The sequence below is a fragment of the Rhinolophus ferrumequinum genome, chromosome 23 (genome assembly GCF_004115265.2).
Source record: "Rhinolophus ferrumequinum isolate MPI-CBG mRhiFer1 chromosome 23, mRhiFer1_v1.p, whole genome shotgun sequence".
Classification (NCBI taxonomy): domain Eukaryota; kingdom Metazoa; phylum Chordata; class Mammalia; order Chiroptera; family Rhinolophidae; genus Rhinolophus; species Rhinolophus ferrumequinum.
In genome coordinates this window covers 12,753,680-12,774,621 of record NC_046306.1, presented here as the reverse complement: position 1 = coordinate 12,774,621, position 20,942 = coordinate 12,753,680, and the positions used below count along the sequence as shown (strand labels likewise).

The window sequence follows — 20,942 nt, the reverse complement described above, 5'->3', positions numbered from 1 at the left end:
CAGAATTCCCCTCAAATTTCATAGGCTAGAACAGCTTACAGCTAGTTCAGTCACTGGCAAAAGGCAATAGGATAGGATTACTGTGGCTGGCTTAGACCCCCATGCTTTAGCCCCTGGGACCAAGTTTTCACCGCCCTAACAAATCAGAGGGTTATCTTAGCAAGGAAGAAGGGACAGTGCTTGGGTCTTCCACACATAGTCAGCAGTTAGTTGCCTTTCTCTGACAAGAAAAAAGTGTTCTGAAACATTTAAGGATCATTATGCTAGTTTTGCCACTATAAAGAATTGTGATGCTGTAGAAATTTTTCATGTGCTCTGCGTAGACTTCAAAAACGTTTTGTTATTTTCACATCGAAATGATTCTTGAGCATCATTTTGGCAGCTAGAGCACTGGCTACTTTGCTCCATTAAGTGGCACTGTTATTTTAATTTCGTCTTACCAAGACAGTATGAAGAAACAGGTGTGTTTGGGAAACATGAAAGACAGTTTATTCATTTCACTGACAGCCATCCAAGATTTCAGTGAAGATACAATCTGTGTAAGATGATGATACCTCATTTGACCATCGCAATTGTCATGTAGTTTGTATTGTCATTTTACAGATGAGAAAATTGAGGCACAGCAGGGTTAATAATACATCTGTAAATGACAGCTAATCTGCAGTTATGGCAGGACTCAAACCCTAGGTCTTTAGATTCTAAATCTAATGCTCTTTCAGCCCCGAAATTGAATGGATACATATGTTCTTTATTTATTTTGATAATAAACTCTTAAGGGAAGATGAAGTAAAAGGTAAAAAGAATTTGTATATGTTCTGTTCACTTGATACTAGCTTTTACAGGGGCTTAGATTTTTCATTTGTTTCCATAATATTTTAAGTATTGCGAGTAAGAAGAGCAAGGACTCAAAGACCTTGTGGGACTAGAGTGAATGCAAGAAAACAAAGACCTCCACTTTTGTGCCCCAGTAAGGATACGGAGAGAGCACAGGCTTTGTATGTAGACACACCTGGATTCAGATCCTGGACCTACCATTTACTTATTACTTCTGTGACCCTTGGGCAAGTCATGTGACCTCTCTGAGCCTTTTCGCATTTCCCTGTGAAAGAAGGATAATGAGCCCTTCATTGTTTTTTGTGAGGATGAAGTGAGATGCACAGTTTCTGGCAGGCCTCAGGTATGCAGTGCATGGTAGTTACTATGATACTGATTTTTATTTCATACTAACATACTCAGTACAATTTAAATATGAGGTTTTTAAGGTGCCATGTTGTGGTTCTCTTAATGACAGTTTTTTTTCCGAAAGTACTTTAGCTATCTCAGTTTTGCAAGTGTAGCTAAGTATATATGTATGAGGCACTTCGGGATATCAGAACTGTGAGTTGCTTGTGTTTTCACAACACTTTATCTCTTGGCTTGCATTGACTTTATAAATGTTCTCCTTCCCCCAATTATAGGTCCTATGGCAGCGTGTACAAAGCTATTCATAAAGAGACCGGTCAGATTGTGGCTATTAAGCAAGTTCCTGTGGAATCAGACCTGCAGGAGATAATCAAAGAAATCTCTATAATGCAGCAATGTGACAGGTAAAGGCACGTGGTGCTCCTTTGGGGAGAACATGGCTTTGAATTTGCTGTGATTGTTTAGAGTTGGATGCCTCGACTTGCATTTACTTACATATCTCATAGAAGGGAGAGTTTAGTGGAATCATTATGCATGTTCTTTTCAGAAAAAAAGCATGATGAAAAAGTTTGTGTGTTTTAGTGGCTAAACTTTTACAGTTTCTATTTCTGTATTGCTTTTTGTTTTGTTTTGTTTTGTTTTTAATAAGCCCGTTTCAAAACTAGGAAGAAGAGGCAGAAAGTGGTTGGTGCTGGCTTTTTTTTTTTTTTTTTTTTTGATAATGATCTCTTACTTCCTTTTGAGAAAACATTTCTACAGAGACAGCTAAGAAGAGGTAATTCAAATGCTTTTAGCTTTAGAAACCTTCGAATATCCAATAGATCTGTAAAAAGAGAATAGTTACTTAGGTATTACTGTTCGTTCACATTTTAAAGAAATTATTCAAGCTAAGAGTAGCTAAGTGTTTTAGTTTTGAGGAACTAAGATTTGTCAAATGCTGTAGCAGGAAGTCAGGCCAGCAGGCGACCGCAGAAAAGCACGTGGTTTGCTCTGAAATTCCGTGACAACATGGGTGGTCAGTGATGAAGCAGGCTGCCCCAGTGCCATTTAGATTTGAGAACATTTAATGTCAGCCCTGGGGAGTTGAAAGGAGAATGAGAAAATCTAGCATGTGAAGCTGCATTCATTCTTCTGAAGCTCTTTTGGTCTGCGGACCAAGTTAGTACCCCCTATTTGTAAAGCTTCAACATTAAGGCAGGTGGGGCTACCTACGAGGACATAAGCTCAGGAGCCCTGGGGCCTCACACACTGAATGCCGGCCTGTTTTTCTCCCTCCCTCCCTCTCTTTTGTTCTCTGTAAATTGGTGGTTGCTCTCAAGGTGGTAAAACTCCCGTATTTCTTGATTGGATTGACCAGAGGAAGGTAGCACTGTTTCTTTTTCCTCCTTCATAAGATACATTATGGAAGCTCCTTCCAGTTGGCAAATTGAGACTTTGCCACTTTTGAGAGACTGCACAGGAGCTGTGTTCCAAACAGGGCATACAAATGTTTGTAATTAAAGAAGAGGAATTTTGAAGAGTCTACTCGTGCTAAGTACTCCAAGGAATACAGAGAAATACAGGACTGAGTTCTGGTCCTCTGCGAGTCTATACCTAGAACTGATTAGGCAGGCCAGGAAAATGTTGCTGACAATATAAGATGTGTAGAACATATTCCAACAGGAAGTACCTGACAGTAATCGCCTCGTAGAGGCCATAATATTACAGGAATTTAAGGATGGGAGAGCAAGTGTGGTGATATGTATCTTAAAAGACTTATTCATCCATTTCTTCATTAATATTCATTTTGTGTGGGGTTTTTTTCCTTGCTGTCTTTGTCATTGGCATGTTTCCCAAGGGTGAAGGAGCTTCAAATTCCGAGAGTTAATGAAGCTGAGTTGGTTTAGCATCTTCAGTTATGCAACATTATTTAGCCCTGAGAACAATCTAGCCAGAAGCTGGTAGCTCTCAGATGGCAGATTATGTCATTTCAATGGGATGTTTGACTTTTCTCTGTTTAGTTATCTCTCTTCAGGCTTGAGACCCCAGGTTTTCCTTTATAATAGATTGTAGTGTTTTTGTTTCTGTTTTCATATTTCAAAGTACATGTGACTTCTTGGGAAAGGGCAAATAACTAGAAGAAAATAAAATCACTTTTCCCTTTGGAGAAATTATCATTGTTAAATACTACTTGGTGTACATATCCTTCCATATCTCTTTTTGGAATTTCACTATGCTTACTAGTATGTAACCTGCATGCATCCACACGTGTGTGTGTGTGTGTGTGTGTGTGTGTGTGTGTGTGTAAACAGGATATCTTGCTATCAAGTATTCTGTAACATTTCCCATGGATTCATGTTTTTTTCATTACATGGATAGATCATTATTTCTTAACTCCCTAATGTTGGACATTTAGATGGTATCTGAATTTTCACTTTTATAAACAGTACTGTAATAGTAACTATTTCTCTGTGAATATCTGTAATTCTTAGGATGAATTATATGCTTAGAAATGTTGAATTGAAGGACCCATACATTTTTTCCCCCATTTTTGTTATTTACTGCCTTCCCTCCAGACAAGTGGTGCTATTTTACATTTTTATCAGGCAGGTGTCCATTTCAACCATAAATATGAATAATTGATCTTTTGAGCAGAAAAATTAATTTTGATGTATTTAATAGTATGAATTAATAGAGGTGTTTGAAGGCTATTCCACTAATTAGTAGTGTTTCTTTCTCTCTCTCTAGCCCTCATGTAGTCAAATATTATGGCAGTTATTTTAAGAACACAGACTTGTGGATCGTTATGGAGTACTGTGGGGCTGGTTCAGTGTCTGATATCATTCGATTACGAAATAAAACGGTAAGTTTACCTTCTAGAATAATGCCGCTGAGCTAGTCTTATGCCATCTTCTTTTCTGTGCCTTTTTTTCACGTGTACTGTCCTGCTACTGTATGTAGAGAGATGACTGTCAAATCACCTCCTTTCCATGGTTCTTTTACCCCTTTGCTTCTTAAATGCGACAGTTGGACACCAACCCAATCCAGTGATATTTATATGCTTTACTTATTTCTTATTGGGGGAAAAAAAATGACTGTCCAGTCTTGGCTAAGCAATGAATTTTAAATGTTTAAATTTAGCTTTGATATTCTTTTCCTACCCACAGTGTTCACAGATGAACTTCTTATATATCTTAATTAGTCAGAGCACATCTCTGTGAAGGGTTATTTGCTGTTACTGTGATGGCATGATAGTCACTAGCCACATGTAGTCAGTGGGGACTTGAAATGTGGCTTGTCCGAATTGAGATGTGCTGTAAGTATAAAATACACACCAGATTTTGAAGAATTATTACAAAAACAGAATGTAAAAAAATTTTAATTTTTTAAATAATGAACCCATGTTGGAATGATAATATTTTGGATAAATATGCTTAAGTAAAATATAATATGAAAAATAATTTTGGTGGTTTTTCTTTTTTTCTTTTTTGAATGTGGCTGCTAGAAAATTGAAAGTTATATTTGTGGCTCACATATATTTCTTCTGGGCAGTTCTGCCATAATGATTAGCTCAGCTATTTAGAATAAGGTGTCAGTCAGGTAGCCGGTTGTTGACCACTGAAGGTACCCCAAACTCTAGCTTGCTACCCTGCCAAGGGTATTTGCCTGGACTTTAGTAAAAGCTCTATCATTTATTAGCTCTATGACCTTTGGCACAAATTAATTTGTGCTTCAGCTTCATTATCTATAAAATGGCAATGATAATAATAGTACCTACCTCATTTGATTGTTATAAAGATTAAATGAGATTACAAAGATAGTGCCTAGTATTGATTAAATGCTTAGTAATTGTTAGCTAGTTTTAATGTTATTAGCGTGCCTGGCTTATCATAGACACTTATTAAGTATTGATTGATTGATAATGTAATAGTTATTAAACCACGTGTATTCTTACATGCCTTATATCATGTGATTTTCATGACACTCTTGAAGAAAAGTGATGTTTCTATTTTAAAGACTGTGAAACTGAGACTAAGAGAGAGAGGTTCGACAACTTGCTTAAGTCACACAGTTAGAAGATAGAGCCAAGAGAAATTAATATTTTCATTTTATGAGAAAAGCTAGGTCTTTGTATTTCCAAATCGCACATTTTTTGCACCACAGTATACTCCCTTCTAAATGTAAGTTGTTTGTCATAAAGGGAACTGAGTGAGGATTTGTTGGTCGATTGAGTTTGTTTAGGATTGGGACTGATCAGATAGTCTATGTCAGTCTCCAACATTCTTCTATTTGTTCATCATCATTCAACAAATATTTTTTTCAGGGCCCTACTGTGTGTCAGGTGGCTTTCTTGGTGCTCAGGGTACCGTAGTAAACAGATCAAAGACATTTTTAAATGCAGCATATGTTTCCAATAGGGAAGACATTACATGAATAGGTATACAAATAGTGGATAATAAATCAGCTGGCGATAATGCTGCACTGACCAACAAGATAGGGTAAAGAAAGGGGTAGAGAATGATCTAGGAATGGAGGGAGCTAGGGAAGGCCCCTCTCATTGTCTGATGAGGTGACATTTGGGCAGGAGCAGTGAAGTTAGGGAACAAGTCATACAGAAGTCTGGATGAGAGCATTGTAGGCAGAGAGAACAGCCGGTGAAAAGGCCCAGAAGTGGGAGTGTGCATGGAGTGTTCGAGGAACATCAAAGAAGCTTACACGGCTGAAACAGAATGAGCAAGATGGAAGGTGGTAGAAGAAGAAGGTAGCTGGGAACTAGGTCATGTAAGACCTTAGTGAGGACTGGCTTTAATTTTGAATGACTTAGGAAGCCACTGGGGGTTTGAACAGATCTGGCTTACATTTTAAAAGGTTCCTTCTGGCTTCCAGGTGGAAAATACATTGTAGAGGGTTAAGGGCAGAAGCAGAGACCAGTTAGGACATTATTAGAATAGTTCAGCCAGGATACGATGATGGCTTGCACCAGGGTGATTGCAGACGATATGTTTGGGTGTGTTTTGAAGACAGAGAAAAGCCACAGCAACTGGAAGAATGAAATTACCTTTTACTGAGAGAGAGATTGGGGAGAGTAGAGAAGCTTAGGTGGGTGGCAAGGAGAGAGGTAAGGTTGTGGTAGAAATAAAGAATAAAGAATTTGAGTTTGGCATGGTGCTTATGGTGCTTGTTAGGTATTCATTGGAGATACTGTGTAGGCAGACAAATGAATCTGATACTTGGGGAGAGATGGGTTGGAAATAAAACTTTGGGAGTGGTCAGTGGAGTGATGTTTACCGGTTGAATAAGATCTAATCTTCTAGGAAAGGAGTTTGGATCTAATTTTTTTTTCCTTTTTCGAATGTGCTGATGTAAACTGATAGGATTTTCACTTCTCTTTCTTTTTTCAGTTAACAGAAGATGAAATAGCTACAATATTACAATCCACACTTAAGGGACTGGAATACCTTCATTTTATGAGAAAAATACACCGAGATATCAAGGCAGGAAATATTTTGCTAAATACAGAAGGACATGCAAAACTTGCAGATTTTGGGGTAGCAGGTCAACTTACAGTAAGTAAAAATGTTACTTGGACTCTTAACTTTCAGCTATGTCCTGAGAAGGAATTCCTTTTATTTATTTATTTTTAAGCTGTAATAATACTTTATTTAATTGTATTAGTAAAACAAATTATAGAATGTACCAAAGAGGTAGTAAGTTATTTTAGATCCTTTCCTGGGGTTCAGGTCCCATAGTTTAAGTTTGTTTAATTTTGATTAAAATAAAATTTAAAACAAGAAATGATAGAGTAGAAGTCTAAATTCTATTGGACTGTATGTACCATCATATTTATAAAAGGAAGAAAAATTAAATCCAAACAGCTTTCCTTGAATAAGACATAACATTTTCTCATTCAGCCTCCAGGTAGCAGTTGGCAGTTTTTTACTGAAAACACTGTCCTCATTTGGTTCCAGGATGTAGTCTCTCAATTCTCCTCCTGCATCACTAGTGCATGGCAATGAAAAAAACCCTGTTTTAAAACAGGAAGTCTAGAATTATCTGATTTTGTAAAATACATAAGTATCTCTGAAATATATATAGTGAAAAAAAAACAGTTCTGGACAGGTATGTACTAAAATTTGCAACAAAATTATAGATCAAACAGTTTTCTTGGGTGGTAGAATATATATATATTTTGTTTGTCTTTTTAGAGCTGGTATTGTGTACAGTTTTTTTTTTCCTTTTAAATCTACCCGGACTTAATATTCTCTGTTGATCTAGTTGGGTTAGTATCTACTCATTACTCGTAATTTTCAAAAAATTTCTAGTTACCCAAATATCCATTTCTAGTTAGAATCCTTGAAATAATCCTTGAAAACAACATTGACTACGACCATTTGAAAATACCCCTGCAAATTTCATGTTTCAGAGCAAAGGAAATGACTAAGCAGTAAGTTAGTTCCTGTGTTAATTTTTTACATAGGACTGACAAAGTGAGATCGATTTTAAAATATTACCTGTCATTTGCTCCTGACTGGCATAACCAAACTTAAGCCACAGGCATTTCAGAGGGAACATGGGTGATGGTGATAGGAAGTCCTGTTGCATATTTAGTTCTGTTTAAAATCCTTTCTAAAATACAGGAACGCTAGGACGGTCCTTCATCAGGGCCGTGCCACTCTGGGAAAGTACGCAAGTAGTTATGGGCCCATGTGTACTATATCCATATATTCTTCAAGTACCAAACTAAGACTTTATGACATACATATATACATATATATATATATATGTATATATGTATATGTAAAATATAAAAATATATGTATGTGTTATTTAAAATTGTATATGTATACACATGTATATATGTGTATATATATATATATATATTTTTTTTTTTTTAATTTCCTGATTACACATGTAATCTATGCTCATGTAAACCATCAGAGTGTTTATGGGATAGAAAAGTAAGACGTCTTTAGTGATTCCACCTTCTAGATATAACTTGTCAATAGTTTGGCGTATATTTCTTGAGCTTTTTTTTTTCCCATCCATATGACAACAATTTTTATTATTAGTAGTATTTCATTATTTTTCTTTTACAAAAACAAAGGGTATGTTATAAATAATTTTGCGACCTAATTTTTTTTGCTTCACATCTTACACCTTTTTTCATGCCAGAAAAATGTTATCTATCTCTCTCTTTTGTTTTTAATGTGATATTTTATTGTATGGATATTTATTCTATTTAACTTAGCCCCTTTAGATGGTCATTTGGGTTGTTTCCTTTTTCTTTTTCCCCCCTTTTATTACAAGTATTTCTACAGTACTTGTGCATGTATCTTATGCATCAGATACATTTCTAGAAATTGGTTTGGATCAAAGGATATGGACATTTGAGTTTAATAAATATTGCAAAATTGCTTACAAAAACGTTGTACCCATTTATACTCCAGTAACAGTGTAGCTCAGTGCATGATTGTCTATGCTGTTATCAGCAGTAGTTATTATTAATCTTTTAAATATTTTTCAATCTTATTTTAGTATTTTGTCAGTTGTTATTTTTTGTGTTTTAATAGCTGACTGAGACTCTTGTTTCTCTAGGTCTTTTGAATTTCTTTTGTGACTTGCTTGATCGTGCCTTGAGTATGGTTTTTATATATATTTTAAGTGTGAGTCATTACTTATTGTTAGAAACGTTTTTTTCTCTATAGTTTTAATGCTTTGTGTTTCTCTCCCCTCTTTTTCTATTTTAGGATACCATGGCCAAGCGAAATACAGTGATAGGAACACCGTTCTGGATGGCTCCAGAAGTGATTCAGGAAATTGGGTACAACTGTGTGGCAGACATCTGGTCATTGGGAATAACTGCCATTGAAATGGCTGAAGGAAAGCCCCCATATGCCGATATCCATCCAATGAGGGTAAGGAAATGGACCAAAAATCCAGTGGAGTGGTTAGTTATCATTAGAAAGTTAGTTAAACGCCTTTCTTGGTTAGGTACCAAAAATAAATCAGTTAATTCTATGTTATTGATAAGTGTCAGTCTAGGCTCCAGATGATATACTTCCACTGGTTGCAGTCTCTCATAATCAAGTGTGATCTACCCATCTCCATTCCAGAGGCTGTGTGTTGATAGCCTTCTGGCAGGACATGCCCCCAGAAATGCCTGCTTTGACTGGTGCACTGTATTTTTTTTAGCTTAGGTGCTCACATTTGAACATAACAACACTGACTGGAGCTGAATAGCGTTCTTCTTCTTTATACAGGGCATGGGCTTTCTTCCACTTTGTCAGTCTCCATGATTCCCTGATCACCAAGTACAGTGTTTTCACTAATGTTTTTCTTACAGTAGTATTAAGGGGAAAGCAAACTAATTTACTGGACTCACTGTCACTTACACCCAGTCTGGGTCATTTGTTGTCCTTTTCCCTTCCTGGCCTTCATAAGTATTTAAATGTGTAAGTTCTGGTTTGTAGATCCGCAGGCTCCCTTCAGATGGAGGTGCTGTACTCTGCAACCTCCATCTCCTTCTGGAGTGCTAAGGGCCCATAGGTTCACCCTCTACCAAAACTCCCTCAATGCTGACACCCTACGGCGTTTCCAGGCTTTGCCCCCCTTCAGCACCCCTCATCATAGCACTGTTATATGACCTCGACTCTGCCTTCCTCGGGGAGTTTTTTGTCTTACCCATACCTCCCAACCTCAGCTCCTTCTCTTCTCTGATCCATTAGTTCTCCTACTATTAAAAGACTTAACAGTTTTTTGAAAAGTATTCATGTGCCCAAAGATAAGCTCCCCTCTTTTGTGGGGGGGCAGAAGTAAAGAAGGTAGGAGGATTTACTGGTTATATTTTTAGATTTAAAGAATATAATTTAAGCTGCTTATTGCAAAGAGTTTTCTTAAAAATACTATGGCTCTTCTTTTATTGTAAACTCAATAAGTAATGTTTGTTTGTTTGTTTGTTTGTTTTAACTAAGTACAATGTAGTGGGCCAGTGTTTTTTTTTCAAGTATGTTGAATGGGCTTGGCTTGAATGAATCCGTTGTGATTTGGGGGACTTCTGGGTTTATGATCTCCTTGCAATCACTGCTCACATGTAGTGGTGGTGGTAATCTTCAGGGAGGAGGGAAATTTGAAAACTGGGACTGAGGTTATCCTTAGGCTATCAATGCTCTTGCCTTTTCACTTTGAAAGGCAATGTACTGTGGTTAGCAAAAATTAAAAAAAAAACAACCCAACCTTGATGGATATTGTGAGGTTCAGGGGACAAGCGTATATATGAAAGGGAGGAGGAAAGGGGAGAAGAGGGAGGGGGAGGGAGAGAGAGAGAGAGAGAGCTAGATCAGGTTCTCTACTTGGTATACTTCTTTCTTTGAATACTTAGACTTTTGTTGGAATGTGGATGAGCTTATCAGTAGATAAAAGAAAAATCATTTTATCAAACTTCAAATGTGTTTCTAGTTATATTTTTATTGGAGCATCACTTTTATTTTTCCAAATCTTTTTTTGTGTTTTTAACTAGGCAATCTTCATGATTCCTACCAACCCTCCTCCCACATTCCGGAAGCCAGAACTGTGGTCAGATAACTTCATGGATTTTGTGAAGCAGTGTCTTGTAAAGAGCCCTGAGCAGAGAGCCACAGCCACCCAACTCCTGCAGGTATGAGTCACTCTGAGATGCTGCCTCTCTTCTGTTTCATTCACACGCTGACCACAAAATGCTGTTAACCCACCTACTTAGAGATGTAAAAATATATAAGACGTTCCCTCCTTCTTGGGAGGTTTGAATCTAACTGCTGTAGAAAAGACATAATCTATTAAATCATAATCAATTCAATCTAATCTATTGTAGAAAAGACATAGAAAAGAATGTTAAATCATTGAACAAGACAATAATGCAGTAAGAAGAACAGAAACCATTCCACATTCATGAAATAACAGGAAAATGAATGGGGGACACTCGCATAAAACGAATGTTAAGCAATAACAGACCAGACTTATTTGTATTTGATGAGAGGAGGAAAATGATCTTAAAGATTTTTCCCAGTGGAGAGAACAAGGAAATGCGATGTTCTTGCAAATAAGCTGTGTCTTACTTCTAAGTATCGTGGCAAATGCTTTTCCTTCCTAGAGCACCGATGAAGTTTTATGGGAAAGGTAACCTCCTTTTTGCGATCCCACCACATGCTGAAGCATACATTCAATCTCTAGTACTTACTTTGGAGACCCCCGTCTTTTGAGGGGTTGGTAGGGAATAGAGATGGACTGCAAAGAGAAACACTGGGGACAATATCAGAATAAGGCTGGAAAACAATAAGCAACTCCCCCAGAACGAATTTCCATAGGTAACTTTCACAGCATAGATTTCTTACAATTGTGCCACAAATACAAGCAACAAAAATGTAAGATGGTATTAATATCAAAAACCTGAAGCCGTTTTTAGAAATGAAATTCAGCAATGCCCCTGTGTTTGAGGTGCCTTTGCTGATTGAATAGTAGTTGGGCCTCCGTCTGTTACATGTTTGTGACCGGTTTTAGTATTTCTGCAGGAACTACACTTTTGCACTAACCTCATTTTACCTAAATATGTAGTTGGAAATGCTAACGTACATTGACTAGAAAGAATAAGCAGGACAAGTAAATCATTCAGGGATTTCTAAACGGTGTCTTTATTCCATTTAAGCCCCCACTCCAAAATCACCTCCCAAATTACTAGACTTTTTGCTTCTCTTGAAAAGATTTTCCGTGTTATTTTTGAACATGTACATGACCTCTGAGACATTTGAAAGATGTGCAGAAAGTGCCTGGTTCATTTTTGTGCGGGAGTGTTCCACACTTTGCAGGATTGTAGTATCCCTGCCTCCCGCCCCGTGCTGTTTGTGTTCTTCAACCATTGTAACAACTGCAAACTCCCAACGTTACAGTACTTCCTCTAGACCAGAGGTGTCCAAACTGCGGCCCGCGGGCCAACTGCGGCCCACGATCCATTGTTAATTGGCCCGCAGCAAATTCCAAAAATATATTTAGTTTACTTAAATAAACCAGGTGAGGCAATACGTACTTCACCTCGAGTGAGTGGCCCGGCTGTTTGTGTATTTTACCGCATGTGGCCCTTGGTGAAAACCGTTGAAAAAAGTTTGGACACCCCTGCTCTAGGGGGTGATGCCACCCTGTTGAGAATGTCTAGATTTGGCAGAGAGAAATGGAGGAGACATTCCAGCCAGGCTGAAAAAGAATGTGTATCTGCTAATAAGTCAGACAGAAAAAGTTGAGAACCGTATGACTTCACTCATATGTGGGATATAAAACTGAAAGCAAGAAAGAAACAAGATAAACAAACAAAAACTCATATAGACACAGACAACAGTTTAGTGCTTACCAGAGGGTAAAGGGGGAGCGGGGTGGTAGAAGAGGGCAAAGGGGGTCAAATGTATGGTGATGGAAGGAGAACTGACTCTGGGTGGTGAGCACACAGTGTGATATATAGATGATGTATTATAAAATTGTACACTTGAAACCTATGTGATTTTGCTATCCATTGTCACTCCAATAAATTAAAAAAAAAAAGTGTGCATCTTGTCAGTTATAAAGTGAGCGTGGTTTTGCTGTTGTCCAAAGCACAAAGAGAATGTTTAGATTCACTGATTACCCAGTTCCCGCTGTGTGCCAGGTACTGTTTGAGCGCTAGTGCCATATACACTATCCCCAGTGTTTTCCACTTTCTTGTTTAAGCACCCATTTGTCAAGAGTGCCAAAGGAGTGTCCATACTGCGGGACTTAATTAACGAAGCCATGGATGTGAAACTGAAACGCCAGGAAGCCCAGCAGCGGGAGATGGAGCAGGACGATGAAGAAAACTCAGTGAGTGGCAGGCCTGGCTTGGGGCTTTGGGCATTATTGCTGGTTATTTTATGATTGCCAAGCCAGGTAAGACGAGTAGGAGAAGTTGGATCAGCCTGGAGCTGGAGAATCTTCTGGCATGGCTATGTCCTGTCCTGGACCCAGGCTTGCTAGCGGCTTAGTGCACCTGTGCTTGCTCTTCTCACAATGCTTCCGAAGACACTTGCAGGTTTTAATTCTTTTGCCTCCATATCTTTTATTCAATTTAACTTTTTATTCGGGAAAGAGAATGCTCAGGTCCGAGACTTGGTTTTTTCCATGCCTTTTTGGGGAATCTAGGATCCATACGCAATGTGTAGGTTTTTCACTGAAGATACCCTCACAATCCTGAGATTCCAAGGGTGTGCACCTCAGCTCCTTAGATCTATGTTGCAAAGACTCTAAGAAGGAGAGAGGAAGGGGAGAGACAGAGGTTCCGGTAGGATGCAATAGGCTGCTCTCACCTGGGTAAATTTATGATCTTTGGTTAAATAAGAGTGCTCTCGGTTCTTTCGACAAGGTGGGTTGAGAACTGAGTAAGTGTCAAACCCAGATATATTTGCACCAAGATGAGTAATAGTAATTCAGAAAAGTCACTTTTGATCAAGTTCGCCCCAGTTTGAGATTTTTGTCCTTTGACAGGAGGAGGATGAAATGGATTCTGGCACGATGGTTCGAGCAGCCGGTGATGAGATGGGCACCGTCCGAGTCGCCAGTACCATGAGCGACGGAGCCAATACTATGATTGAGCACGATGACACCTTGGCGTCACAGCTGGGCACCATGGTGATCAATGCAGAGGACGAGGAAGAAGAAGGCACTATGAAAAGTAAGGCTCTGATTAAATCTGTGAACTTCTCAGACCAACCATACACATTCCAGAGAAAGCAGGTCCCCATGGTCAGCGTAGGCTCAGGCTTCTCTCGCCACAACCAAAGCAGCGAAAACACTGGAGGGTTGTGGCGGGGGTGGGGGTTGGGGGCAGGGAAAGCTGGTATGTGGAATCAGAGGCGAGAAGGCATCAGCCATGAGAAGGGACTCGCGTTTGAACCCGAGTGGCCGTTCTCTCAGTGACAGTTGTTGTTTTCTCCTTCTTTTCCTTGATTTGTGGAGGTCAGCACATACGTTGTTTTGACGCATAATTCAAAGTGTAATGAAATTCTGAGCTATTACCTGTACATCTCTTCAGTCTATATTCATGATACTCTGTGTGTCTAACCCAGCATTGCCAATACTCAGTCGATCTACGGAGAACTGTACAAATTTAAAAGTCCTAGCAAATCCCTTCTGGTTTAAACCCATCTCTGCTGCTTTTCTCATTCTGCTCATCTTTTTTCGGCTGTGACAGGCCCAACGTTGTGCTCAGCTCCCATCATCGAGTGCTATCCCTTCCCCTCCCCTTTCTTCCCATCCCCTCCCTCTTGTTTTCCCTCCCCTTACTCTGTGCATTACAGACCACCTCACTGAGAGGAATTTGGGAATACAAAATGATAATAATTGAGTTGTATAAATACAATTTAGCCTTTATATAGGTTTAAAGCATTAAGTCTCTATGATGCACAGCCCAAATCTGGCCCACCGCTTGGGTTTGGCAATAAAGTTGTATTGGAACATAGCCACATCCGTTCATTTACGTATTGTCTATGACTGCTTTTGTGCTACAGAGGCAGAGTTGAGTAGTTGTGCGTGAGACCGTGTGGATCCCAAAGCCTGACATGTTTGCTGTCCTGTACTTTACAGACAGAAAAACTTCTCTAACCCCTGCTCTAGACCCTCTGCTTTGTGATTGATTAATTCACTTAATACATTTTTCTTCAGTGCCTACTGTATTCCAGGTACTTTGGTAGATGCTGAGAATACTTCAGGAAATGAAGAAACAGCCCTTGCCCTGAAAGGACTCATTGTCTAGTGTGGGGGACAGACCATTGGTTACACTTCAGTGTATGAAGTAGAGGTAATCTAGGGTGTTGTCCAAGCAGAGTGGGAGGGTATTTAACTTAGACTGGGGATTACTGAAAAATTCCTGGAGGAAAGAGGCAGGAAAGTTGGCAGTGAGTAGGGTGGGTAGAGATGTTCCAGCACAGGGAGCAGTGTCACAAATTCCTAGAGGCAAGAGAAAGGCGGATGAGTTCAGGGGAACTGCAGCTGGTTTATTGTGGCTGGAATATGGTTCATAGGCAGTCCCCTCTCATTTTCACCTTTCAGGTCTGTGTGTTTATAATCAACACTTTGTTTTTAAAGGGAAAGGTTTTTTTTGTTTTTGGGTGATTTTTTTGTCTCAAGGCTCATCTGTCTTTAGTTTTTCTTTCTTTTTCTTTTCGTTTTTTTAAGTAGCCCGTGTGATTTGTTAGGAAGGTTTGTTTTGCAGTAATGAGCTGCTGACTTCTAGTTCTTTTCATTGACTCTGAGCGCCTTATCGTCTACTTGTTTTAAGAGCTTTAATTATGCAGATGATTATAATCACCATGTAATATAACTAGGCTGACCTGCTAACGTGTGTTGTGCGTGCACGTGTTAAGGAAAATCTGCCTTTTTTTAAAGAATTAATTTTGTTCCAAATGTAATTTTCGTATTTCAAGTCTAATTAATTCAGTGGGTCGTTTGTTCAGTTTCTGAGCTTGGATAGCTTTAGTATGTCTAATGACAAACATGCATCTTTTATTATAGTCATGATGAAAAAAACCATTTAAAAGCCTCAATAGTCACAGATGAGTGACGTTAAATATACTCAGTTCATGAACAATCTGCTGCAGGTCTTATAATTCAGTGTTTGGGTTATAAGTTTGACAGATTTGACACTTATTTTGAGATCTTTACTCCTTATTGTTTTAGGAGTTACTTAAACTTTCCATTATGGAAAATTAAAACATATACACAATTTCATAGAATAATACTATGACCTCAACGGACCTATCACCCGGTTTCAAAAATGATTAATTCACTGCCCATCATATTTCAGACCCCCCCCAAGAAAATAACAAGCTGAATTAAAGCACATCTCAGACATCATATCACTGCTTCAGAATTGATTTTTAAACACTTAAAGCAGACTATTTGACTAAGCCTGGCTCAGATACCATCTGTGTTGTGTTAGATAATTCATTTTCCTTGTATGGTCCTCAGTGCCCTAATCAGTAAAAGATTTATTGAACTTATCTATTTTCCTTGTCTCTCACAGCTCTTATAGTCCACACATTTATAAAAATCATATAACTCATGACTAATATAGAATCGAAGATTTTAGAAGTTAAAATTTGTGAAAATAGGTAGACTTTCCTCTAGTGACTTCATTGAACTTGTATGAAATGTTCAATCCTTGAAAACTAAAATTATAACTGTTACCCTTTATAACCTCAACAAGAAAAGACATGCATACCACCGTAGTCCTTTGCATTAGTTTCATAGAATGTAACTTTAGTTTCTATGTTTAAAGAACCTTTAACATGAAAATGAGAAGATTTGCATTCATAATTTATGTTTAGGATATCTGGGTCAGAAACTTTTCTGAACTTTTTTATACACTTTTTGATAACTGACTATATTTTAGAAATGTTTTTAAAAATTTATTTCTTAGAAAAGTTAGACATTTCGTTTGCCTCTATATTCATTTATTGTATTAAAAATTATTACACTAACAGTATTATAGCAATATTAATGCACTATAAAAAAAGAAAGTAATTCACTTCACTCCAACAAAGAGCTCTTGTTTTGGCCATCTGCCGGTATAGTTCATATACAGTAACAATTTGTCTAGGTACTCTGTTTTCTGATTATTTTCCACTTATAGGCATGTGCATTTTTCCTGTTGCTGCATAATCCTTTTTTATATTTATCACAGTTAACGGTGTTATTTAATCTTTACCCGTTGCCGGGCATTTTGGTTGCTTCTAATTTTTCACTATTATAAATAACTTGGCAGGAACATCTTACATATAAACTGTTCCTTCTTTTTAGTATTCCCTAGGAAAAATTTCCAGAAGCATTTGAATAATTTAATGTGTATGTATTGCTATATTGTCCTCCAAAAGATTTGGACGACCGTTTTATATTCCACAAGGGGTAACAGCAGCTATCTATTCTTATCTTACAAATTATATTCATTTATCTGTTTGAACATTATAAATGTATTTATTTTAAGTTATCTTTTAAAATTAATCTATTGTCTTGAGTTCCGTGCGTCTAATTTCTTCTGTTTATTGTGTCTATTTCTCATGCTGTTAGATTTCTTCTTAGGCTTTGTAATTTTTGTTTATGAGCTTATCTTCAATAGGAAGCATCTACTTTTGAGACCACTTGTGTTCTTTGGGTTGTATAAGCATCATTATTGGAGCCCTAAAGGGTAGTTCTCTCCAGAGTAGTCTTTAGATTATTTCTCATTTCCCCAGTGTGTTTCCCAGCCAAGGGAATTATATTTCTAGAAGTTGATTCTTTCATCCCTTATGTGGGCAGAAGCATTCCTAAGCCATGTTCTTGAGCTTGTGGGTAGAGTTGCAGCTCCTATCTTGTGCTGGGAATTGAGTTCTAGCTCTCCCTTTATAGATGTGCCTTGGCTCCTATCTTTATCCCAATTCCTTTTTGAAGTTCCTACTTCAGCCTTTACCAGTCTATGGTTTAGTTTTCCCAATGGGCCAGTGCTATGGGTTCCTTTCTTTCTTTTGCCATCTCCAGACTTTCCTGTCCTGGTTTTGCACACTTCAATGTTTTGGGGTTGTTGGGTTTTTTTTAAGTCTTGAATTTCTATGTGTTTAGAACAGCGGCCTCTACTGCTTCAGTTCATTCGATTATCTTGAGCTGTCTACAGCGGTAATATTTCTATACTTTCTCTCTTAGGGAACAGGTTCAGAGAGGTTGCTGTTTGCTCATGGTCACATGGCTAGAAAGTGGTAGAGCTGGGAATTGAAAGAACTCCAGAGTCTATGGAGTTCTTTCACTTTTCTGAACCGATTTGTTTTGGAAGCCAACCCTTACATTAACGGGGATTAGATCCTTGAATATAAAACTTACCAAAATTCATGGTAAAACCAGTGCTGGCTTCTGATGAGATTCCAGAGATACCTTTTTGTTTTTAGAAACAATTATTTATTATGTTAAATTATTTATTTATACTCCGGAGGATAGACATTATAATTGTCAATAATCATTAATGATTAGGCACTTAATATATAGCAGGCAGTGTGCTTAATCCTTTCTAAGCATTTCACATATTTAAATCAGTACAACCATGCTGTGTGATAAATATAGCCACCCCCATTTTACAGCAGTGGAAACTGATTTGCACAGAGGTTAAGTTACTTGCTTATGATTACGTAGTGAGTAATAGAAGAGCCAAGACTTGATGCCAGATATGTCTGATTTCAAAGCTCATGCTCTTTGAATTATACTGCTCAGCAGAGCCCCTTTATTAAGTTGTTGGGGAACAGGACTAAGGCTGACAGGTCATGTGTTGGCAAGCCTCAGTCTGCAGTAATACACCTCTCCTTGCCGGTTGTTTGAATAACTGCCTGGTCTATATGTTTTCCCAGGATTTCCAGAAGCAAGGGGGCGTGCCTCTGTTGATAGGCTGAGGACATTACAGCTGAGGGCGGATGTTTTGGTTGTGTATATCAGAATCTACAGTGAGGAATCAGATTGCAGCTGGAGGGAGGGGATTAGAATGGGGTGAGATTTGATTGCTTTATAAGACACCTCCAGAACACCTGTAAGAACCATAGAGTTAAACGATGGCCCACACTACTTTAAAAACCCATGTCTGGGTGAAATACTACTTTGGGGATTTGGGAAGACTTCTAGTTGTCCTCATAAGTGGGTGGTTTTTTTTTAGGGGGACGAGGCGATAAGGCTATGGAAGAACTTTGCCCCCAAGAACAGAAGGGCATATTCCTGAAGTGACATGAGAGGTTCTATGCCAGGATTAGGAGCATTGTACTCCCTCTGGCCAGCAGAGGGAGCTCTGTAATAGGTTATGAGTTAAAATTGTGTTCCCATTTGTGTTCACAAATCCCCTCTCTATGGTAGGCTTCCTTCTAGATCAAGACCATTATGTATTTATTTTAAAATGTATTTTAAGAAACCACAGCAACTCTAGAGCAATGTCTTCATTTTATTTAGGTAGGAGATTGGCTACCTCATACTTGGCAAAGTTCAAATAAGACTGGTCAGCCAAAACGTCTCAAAATAGTTTAATCTTTTCCTCCCTCTTCCCAGATTTCTCCGTCGACCTTAATCAGAACTGATGGTCTCTTTCTGTACCATGCATGTAGTTTTGAAATGATAATCAGCTAAAATTACCCTAACCAAGTAACTGAATAAATTTTTTGAATAAAACTTAAAATTCTTGTGCAGAACTGACTTGGGAAAAGTTATTTTATGTATCAAAATAAATATTAATACTGACAATTTATAGCTTTCCTTGCCTAGCCTTTTTGGTTTTCATCTAATTCATTTACATGTTGACTACACCAGCGTTCAGTGCTTTCTCTGGGAATAGGCTCACCCTTTTTCCTTTTTTTCCTTTCTTTTTGTCGTTTTGTTACTGATTTGCAGTAGTTATTTATATATGGGGTACAAATTTTTTGTCAGTTATAAGCATTGTAAATATTTTCTCCCAGCTTATGACTTGTGCTTTTAATTTCGTAGGATCTTTTCTTAAAAAGTAACTTTCATTTTCATGAAGTCACATTTATCTGAATTTTCTTATACAGTATGCTTTTTGTGTCTTCTTTAAGAAATTCTTTGCTACCAGATACCTGAAAAATAGTCTCCTATTTTTTCTCTAAAAGTTTTAAAGTTTTACTCTTCACATGTAGGACTTTCTTTAATATATCAGAAATTTGTTTTGGTTTACAATATGAGCTTTAGTCATCTAATTTTACTTTTTCCATCTGAAAGACTTGCTTTCTTCATTCAGTTCTTTAGTTCTGTTATCTTTAGGCCTTCATAGACCATCTATCTAAAATAAATTCTCCTTTCCCATCTTTTCTTTCAACACAAATTACTACTTGAAATTTATATCATTCTTCCATGTAAAATTTACCATCAGTGTATCAAATTTTGTAAAACACCACTGGGATTTTTTCACTGAATTGCATCGCATATTTACATTAGTTAAAATTGCCATCTTTATGATGTCAATTCTTCCTGTTCATGAACATGGTTTATCTTTCCATCTGTTTGGCTTATTTTTTCAATCCTCAGATGATTACAATTTTATCCACAAAGATGTTTTAGATCTTTTTGTTAAATTGATTTTTATGGATTGTTTTATTTGTTGTAATAGGTTTTCTGGATTTTTTTTTTAAATAAAGAGAGTCTTATTGTCTGTGAATTACAATCTTAATTGTTTTCCTTTTGATCTTTATGCTTACATATTTTTCTGTCTTACTAAGACCTCCAAGACTGTGTTGAATAATAGAGGTGATAGTGGACAGTCTTGTCTTATTCCTCACCTTAAAGAAAATTCTTCTAAAATTTCACTATCAACAAATCTGATTTTGCAGCAGGATTTGGTATAGATACCCAGTGTCAGGTTTAAGATGCTCTTATCTATATCTAATTTAAGAGATTTAATTTTTAAATTAAAGTTGTTGTTAAATTTATGTTTTTTTGAGTTGAACACTTAGATATTTAATTTTCTTGCTTACTGATATGTTCAGTTAACATTGTAATATTTCCTCTAAGTTCTGTTTTAGCTTCATCCCATAAGCTTCGTATAAGAACATTATATGTATATGAACATTATTTTTTCCCTCAGATTGTGGTGCTTTATTCTTTTTACATATTTCTTTTTCAACCCATGAATTATTCAGAAGTGCTTTTTAAAAAACCAAACGTATGAATTTTAAAAACTTCTTATTTTTAATTTTCAATTTCAGAGAATTGTAGTTAAAGAACATGGTCTGTGTGATATG

General features: G+C 37.5%; 1 protein-coding gene across 3 annotated transcripts in view; it reads left to right on the top strand.

Annotated features, from left to right (window-relative positions):
• The window catches only part of STK4 (serine/threonine kinase 4), an 80,672-nt gene that overhangs the window by 9,873 nt on the left and 49,857 nt on the right, over positions 1 to 20,942 (top strand). For 2 of the 3 annotated variants that reach the window (XM_033095175.1, XM_033095177.1), the window contains exons 3-9: positions 1,458 to 1,586; positions 3,910 to 4,024; positions 6,564 to 6,728; positions 8,910 to 9,077; positions 10,679 to 10,816; positions 12,889 to 13,017; positions 13,678 to 13,864. In XM_033095175.1, coding sequence (XP_032951066.1) covers positions 1,458 to 1,586; positions 3,910 to 4,024; positions 6,564 to 6,728; positions 8,910 to 9,077; positions 10,679 to 10,816; positions 12,889 to 13,017; positions 13,678 to 13,864 — 1,031 coding nt within the window. Of the gene's footprint in view, positions 1 to 886; positions 1,178 to 1,457; positions 1,587 to 3,909; positions 4,025 to 6,563; positions 6,729 to 8,909; positions 9,078 to 10,678; positions 10,817 to 12,888; positions 13,018 to 13,677; positions 13,865 to 20,942 lie in introns of those variants that run through there. The other variant, XM_033095178.1, reaches the window with a different exon arrangement.